This window comes from Lolium rigidum, chromosome 4 (assembly GCF_022539505.1).
Source record: "Lolium rigidum isolate FL_2022 chromosome 4, APGP_CSIRO_Lrig_0.1, whole genome shotgun sequence".
NCBI classification, from domain to species: Eukaryota; Viridiplantae; Streptophyta; class Magnoliopsida; order Poales; family Poaceae; genus Lolium; species Lolium rigidum.
Genome location: NC_061511.1, coordinates 137,269,024 through 137,275,911, shown reverse-complemented (window position 1 = coordinate 137,275,911; position 6,888 = coordinate 137,269,024). Strand labels below are relative to the sequence as shown.

Below are 6,888 nucleotides of genomic sequence, written 5' to 3'. Positions count from 1 at the left end.
GATAGTGAGAAGCGTAAGTATCGATTGGCTAAGTGGAGTGTGATTTGCCGTCCAAAAGACCATGGGGGACTTGGCATCCAAGATCAGGTCAAGAACAGGGCCTTACTTGGTAAGTGGCTTTCTAAGTTACTAACAGAGGAGGGAGTTTGGCAAACACTTCTCAAGAGAAAGTATATTGGCTCAAAGGCATTATCTCAGGTTTTTTGGAAACCGGGAGATTCTGACTTTTGAGCAGGTCTTATGGATACAAAGATTTTTTCTTTCCATATGGATCTTTCTCTATTAAGGATGGATCGGAGATTCGTTTCTGGGAGGATAAATGGCTCGGTAATGCCACGCTCCGAGAACAAAACCCGGCATTGTACAATATTGTGCGACACAAAAGTGATACTATCGCTAAGGTGTTGAAAACTTTCCCACTGAATGTGTCGTTCAGAAGAAGTCTCATCGGTCCTAGACAAAACTCCTGGCATGGATTGCTACAACATCTTGAGATAGTTCAATTGACGCAAGGATCAGATGAGTTTCGTTGAAATCTCACCGGGAATGGTGCATTTTCTGTGGCTTCCATGTACAATGCTTTGATTCAGCCTGATATTTCAGTCGATAATAATTTAAAAATTTGGAAGATGAGGATACCGCTCAAAACGAAGGTTTTTACATGGTATCTTCGCCGTGGGGTCATACTCACTAAAGATAATCTTGCCAAACGCAACTGGCATGGAAGTAAGAAGTGTGTCTTCTGTCACCAAGACGAGACTATTAAACACTTGTTCTTTCAGTGTAAGTTTGCTAGATCTATATGGTCAGTTGTCCAAATAGGGTCTACCGTATACCCCCCGAGTAGTGTTGCCAATATATTTGGTAATTGGCTCAATGGTTTGGTGGTTAGGTTTAAGCGTCTTATTAGGATGGGAGCGATTGCCATTATTTGGTCGCTATGGCTATGTAGAAATGACAAGATTTTCAATAATATTTCTTCTTTTCTTATGCAGGTCATGTACCGATCTACAGCTACGCTACGCTCATGGGTGCCACTTCAGCGGTTGGAGCATCGAGACCTCTTTACGGAGGTGTCTTCACGGTTGGAGGATGCGGTGAGGGATATTTTTTCCCAACATGGGTGACAACATGATCTTCGCCTGGGCCCACCTACCTAGTTTTTTTTATCTGCAACTCTTGTAGTCGGTTTTTTTGGTGTTTGTAACAGATATTGGTACGGCTGTGTTCATCCTAGTTATGCAGAGACCGGACCTATTGCTTAAAGTAATAAAGTGCTCATTTTTGAAAAAAATCAGTTTTCTTTTAGATAAGGAGGAGCTATCACCCACCGACCACCAACCTGATCCTGCCACTTCTGAAAATTGACATCGACTTGACGAGAAAAGAAAAGAGGAGTAAAATTTGTGAACGTGGCAATCTGCAGTAACCTTACACGAGAATGGCAAACCATGCACATGGCATGTGAGAGAAGATAGGAGGAAAACAGAGTGACACACAGAGAGAGAAGAGAAAAGGTGAGGGGCTGGTGCTCTTGCTCTTTGTGCCCCTCTTCCCGTTGTGACTGTGGGTGTGTGTGGACTGTGGAGAGGCGAACGTCCCCTTCTACTTCGACAAAACCCCATTCTGCTCGCACCTCTGAAACTCCAATCGTCGTTGACAGAGGAGGCAGTTGCGAGGTACGCTCGATCTGCAGCTAAATCCAGGTCTCTCTCTGCCTGAGCTTCTTCCTGTTAGTCGGAGATCTGTCTCTTTGTCACGGATCGCGCACTGCTTTTCTTCACTTCTTTTTCTGGAGCAGAGGGCCGGTTTCAGACTTCCAGGTTTCTTTCTCTTCATGAAACAGGGTTTCAAGGTTTCCCGGTGCAAGTTCTTGGCTTTCTTTCATAATCGATCGAGGGGTAAACCGCATAGCTTTCAAAATCGACTTCTTTGTGGACTGTGATTTTACTTCTTGTTCTCTCCCTTCAGTTTCGTGGGTAATAATTTGTGTATGTCCTGATAATTATTTTAGGCCAAGATTGGATCTATTTCTCTAGTCACTTGATCTTTTTTATGTCATCATTTTTCTTACCTTCCCATTCAAAACACCACTTTTGAGGCCACCATCAAACCTATAAAAGCTTGCAAAGACCCTCTATCTCTTAACTCTGCAAGGACGCTAAACATGACGCTGCGACAAGTTAAATTTTTTTGTACAGTAAATAATCTCTGCATCGCCCACATATATGGAGGTTTTCTGTGTTGTTATTAAGTTTTTGAGACAACTACCAAACCTGAAAAAGAGTATTGTAGGGCCAATTTTGCCCCCTCGCACTTAATTATTGCAGGGATTATCACGCTGTTATATTTGTTAAACATGACGCTTTAAAATAATTTGACACAGTAAGGAGATATTCGGTAGGCTGTTAAAAAAAAGAGATTTTCGGCATTTTCAACTTTGCTTTAGAAAAAGAAAAGGCCACCTTGTCCAACATGATCATACGCCACTTCTTAGAAGTGACATAAAGTAGAGAGAGGTAAGGAAAGAAGATGGAAGTAAAAATGGTGAACGCCGGAATCTGCAATAACCTTGCACGAGAATGCACGAGAATGGCAACCTTGCACATGGCAGCTGAGAGAAGAGACGGGGAGAAAAATAAAGTGATCGGAGGAGAGAGGAGAGAAACGAAAACTGAGAAAGGTAACCTACCTCTTTGTGACGGGCTGGTGCTCTTGCCTTCTACTTCGACAAAAACCCCATTCCGCTCGCACCTCCGGGACCCCAATCGTCGTCTACAGAGGAAGACATTGTGAGGTACGCCCCGTCTGCCCCCAAATCCAGGCCCCTCTCTGCCTTCGCCTTCTTCCTGTTAGTTGGAAATCCCGTCTCTTTGCCTTGGATCGCCTAGGAGAATGCCTTCTCCCTCGCTGCTGTTCTTCACCTCTTCCTTTTCTGGAGTATAGAGGGTTCAGACTCCCAGACTTCTTTTTTTTCTTCTTCACGAAACAGGGTTTCAGAGTTTTCTGGTGCGAGTTCTTGGCTCTCTTTCGTAATCGGTCGAGGTGTATAGCGCGTAGCTTCCAAGTCCACCTGCTTGTGGAGTGTGATTTTACTTCTGGTTCTCTCCTTTATTTTCGCCGGTAGTTATTTTATAAGCAGTGGTAACTGGTAATTATTTAGACCAAGATCGGCTCTACCTTTGAAGATTCTGTATGTTCTTGCCCTGCACTTATGGCATGATAATTACATATTTGGCCTGCCTGGTAATTAGTAGTATTTCGCATGACATGTATTCCTTTTGTCTGAAATGCATGATCTAATTTTTGTTAGGGTGTGACTTAATTTCACTTGCAGAGGAGGAGATAAGAGGAAGGGGCAGATCTATGGGCAACGCCAGGAGTACGGGTATGTATTGTCTGGCCCATGTTCGGATTGTGTTTCAGATGCATTTTGGATGAAAAAAAGAAACATCAGATGCAACTTACAGCATCATTCCCTTGGCAGAAGTCAGGGTAAGAATATGAAATGCTAGCTCTGAATTGAAGAAGCACTTTGCCCTCACTATCATGTTGATGACTCAGCAATATGTCTAGTTTGTCATGTGTTGAATATATCACTCTCCTTTTCTAGAAACTGAAACTGTTGGTCTTCATGTCTAATCGATGAGGAGTATAAGTATCTTCTGCCATGTTCTAACCCTGATGGATGACTTGACTAACAATTCTAATTAACTACTTGTCACGAATAAAGCTATACAAGATTTTGATTTGTATGATCAGAATAAAGAAAACTTCCATGCTGTTCTCCATTTTTCTGGTGCCCGGTAGTCGATATTGTAGCCTGTTTATTTGGAACTGCAACTTCCACATGATTTTCTCATGGCACATTCTCTCTTTTGTTTGTTTTGTAATTTTGAGTTATTGCACTTGTGCAAATTTCAGCTCGTGTGCTACCATTTAAGACCCACGTTCCAGATTTAGAATGGAAGATTCAGGACTTCTCATTGCTACTTGATTTGGGGGCTAAGTCAGCAACATCTGCTGCTTTTCACTGCTCTGGGTTTGAATGGTATGGACACTAATTGCAAAATCATGCTGTTTGTTTTACTATGAAAACCAATTATCTGTTATCCGTATAATATTAATTTTGGATATCGTTTACACACATATAGCCTACCCCAACTTGCTTGGGAAAAAGGATTTGATGTTGTTGTTGTTTACACACATGTCATGTTTCAATGAAATAAATTACGAATCACAATCTCATAAACAAGCAGTCAGATTCTGAATATTGATATGATGCATGAACTGAAGAAATTAGGCCTCATTCGTGCTCCAGTTATGATCCTAGAATTTCTACTCATTCTTCCATTTACCAGGTACTTGCATGTGAATCCAATGCATGAAAATCCTGGTTCTGGAACTCCATATGTTGCTCTTTTTCTTATGCTATCAAGAAAAAAGTTGAAGCGAGGTGACACAGTGCATGCTGTTTTTGAGTTGTCAATATACAACCATTCAAAAGGAATGTATTGTGGATGCCAAGGTATTTGAAGCACATCCATCCTATTACAGCTAGGAGTCCATGTTCCTCTATGTTTCCTAATTTTCAGCTATAGATTCCACCATTACGAGTCAATTATCTGTAAATTTTGTAATATGATCGATTATTTCCCAATAGCAAGTCGCTTTGTATTTTATTTCCCATAAGTTTGTCTGCAGACCTTCTGCATTGTGTGACAACCTTGAGACTCTTCTGATTGGAACAATATACTAGACTAAATCAATTGTTCTCTTTAAATTTGATAATCATTACTGAAATGTGATTCACCACTTTGATTTCTGCTTACATCTTAGCTGGGGCGAGATTTGGTGCTCTATTTGCATCTTACATACAATTTCTTTTTCTTTAATCATCTCACCTTTACCTAAACGCAGCTAACTACAACTTCGATTTCAAGAATGACTATTCGAAGAAGGAATGCTTGATTCCTCTTAAGGAGCTACTGAAATCATCCACTTTTCTAGTTGATGACATATGTGTCTTTGGTGTGGAGATATTAAAAGTTGATGTCTCGTCTCCTGAAGAGAAGGCTGTTGTGGTTCAGAAGAAGACTACCACAGTTCAGAACATGTTTCTCCAGAACAAGGGATTCATCCAAGGGACATACACCTGGACCATAAACAATTTCTCAGAGTTGGACTCTAAGCACTTCGTCCGTTCTCCTACATTTGAAGTGGGCGGGCTTAAATGGTATTCACCTGTTACTACTAATTGCATCGCAAATAATCCATATAAATAATATGATATGTTATCCAACATTTTATCTTACATGTGTCCTTTTTGCTTACCATCCCAAATTATATTACTAACTTCATAGTTGCCAGAAGCTTATCTTTAATGCGTTATGCCAGCGGACAGTACAGATTGTCAGATCTTTGTGCAAGGCAATGTGCACAAAAAATTCCTAAACAAATTCGAAAAATTGTATTACTAAAATCCATATTGACACATAAAATCTCTTGGTCATATATGTTTTTTAGGAGAAACAAAAAATTGAAAATTCAAGGAATTTTATTTTCATATCTTGGTACGATCAGTTCTTCCTGTATGACATACCAATATACCATCCATCATTTTCTCCAGTTCATTTGTGTAACATTGTATATTCTTGTACTGTAGTCATGTCTTGTTTAGCTTTTTCTTACAGTTGTACTGGCAACAAAATGTGTCCAAAGTTAATAGATGTACATTTTTTGTTTCAATAACTAACCACATTCTTGAAATACATTTTTTTCCGGGGCACTTCGTCTATTCTCCTACATTTGAAGTCACTTACTCTGTACTATTTTTCTGAAAATGAAGGTACATCGGCATGTATCCACGTGGTGACAAGTTCAGCACTGATTCCCTCTCTATGTTCTTGTACGTGGATGCCTCGAAGAAGCTCCCTCTCGAATTTAAGAATGTGGCTGTAGTGACTCTCTCGATCCTGGACCAAAAGAATGGGAAACACTTGACTAGAACAACAGGTTCGCTCTCCTTAGCATCTGTGTATCAAGAAAGCCAGAATTTCTAACCTCATGATTGCAGTTGATCTTACTTCTGCGGCCTCCACAGGTCTCTGGGTGTGTACATACGGCTGGGGATGGTCTGACTTCCTTGGACTCAAGAAACTCAAGGACCCGTCTGGAGGATATCTTGTAGGCTCGAACTGCATTATCAAGGCAGATATCACTATTGTCGGGTCATCCACTGATGGCTAGATCTAGCTCATGGCCTGCTGAAGACATAATGCCCTTTCATCTAGACTTATATATAAGACAATGTTGTGGTAGCAGTACTAAGAACTTGTGGGATTATTAGTATTGACCTGGATTCGAGAAGTGAGACATCATATCTTACCTACTCCTATATATTTCTAGGTCTACATGTATGGACGGAACATATGATTTGGGAAGCACTTCCTTATGCCTGGATGATGCAACTATGTCAGTCAGCATGTCTTTGCTACACTCATGTAGGTTTTCAGCTGAATGATGTTATCTCTCACTGGGTGTTCTAATCTGACGTATCAAGAATCACTTTCCATCTGTTTATTTGAATCGTGTTATTTCATGGAATCATGCCTCCCCTAATTTCCGTCTTTGTCCCTCTGTACCTTGGCAAGTGCTGCATGTATAATTGCGACCTGAACTCTGAAACCATGAGTATTTTCGTGTGGCATTTTGGCTGGCGCCTCCCTGCCGTGCCTGCCGTGCGTGACCTGCGACTCTGCGGCGGTTCTAGGCGGAGACGCCTCGCCCAATCCACCATGTCACCTCCTGCTCCTTGTGTCGCCGGCGGGGTAGCACGCGGACGCAACAAGGCAGGATGGCGGGTGCGTTTTAGGGTGCGTTGTTGTG

General features: G+C 41.4%; 1 protein-coding gene across 4 annotated transcripts; it reads left to right on the top strand.

Annotated features, from left to right (window-relative positions):
• The first annotated feature begins 1,474 nt into the window (after nt 1-1,474).
• Nucleotides 1,475-6,535, top strand: LOC124708459. Of its 4 annotated transcripts, none has more exons than XM_047240139.1 (7): nt 1,475-1,679; nt 3,314-3,388; nt 3,925-4,051; nt 4,362-4,528; nt 4,921-5,236; nt 5,849-6,015; nt 6,104-6,535. In XM_047240139.1, exons 2-7 carry the CDS (start codon nt 3,367-3,369, stop codon nt 6,247-6,249), a joined length of 945 nt encoding a protein of 314 aa, XP_047096095.1. In that variant the 5' UTR covers nt 1,475-1,679; nt 3,314-3,366; the 3' UTR covers nt 6,250-6,535. The 4 variants fall into 4 exon arrangements, with proteins under 4 accessions (XP_047096095.1, XP_047096096.1, XP_047096094.1 ...); XM_047240140.1 differs by having other exon boundaries at nt 1,475-1,706; nt 3,338-3,388; XM_047240138.1 differs by having other exon boundaries at nt 1,476-1,679; nt 3,338-3,388.
• Nucleotides 6,536-6,888: the final 353 nt, after the last annotated feature.

What these genes read in the sequence shown, in the direction of transcription:
- LOC124708459 (XM_047240139.1), top strand. Translation starts at nt 3,367, where the DNA reads ATGGGCAACGCCAGGAGTACGG. An exon ending in GGGCAACGCCAGGAGTACGG is followed by an intron (nt 3,389 to 3,924) that starts GTATGTATTGTC and finishes TGCAAATTTCAG; the next exon opens with CTCGTGTGCTACCATTTAAG. An exon ending in GAAGTGGGCGGGCTTAAATG is followed by an intron (nt 5,237 to 5,848) that starts GTATTCACCTGT and finishes CTGAAAATGAAG; the next exon opens with GTACATCGGCATGTATCCAC.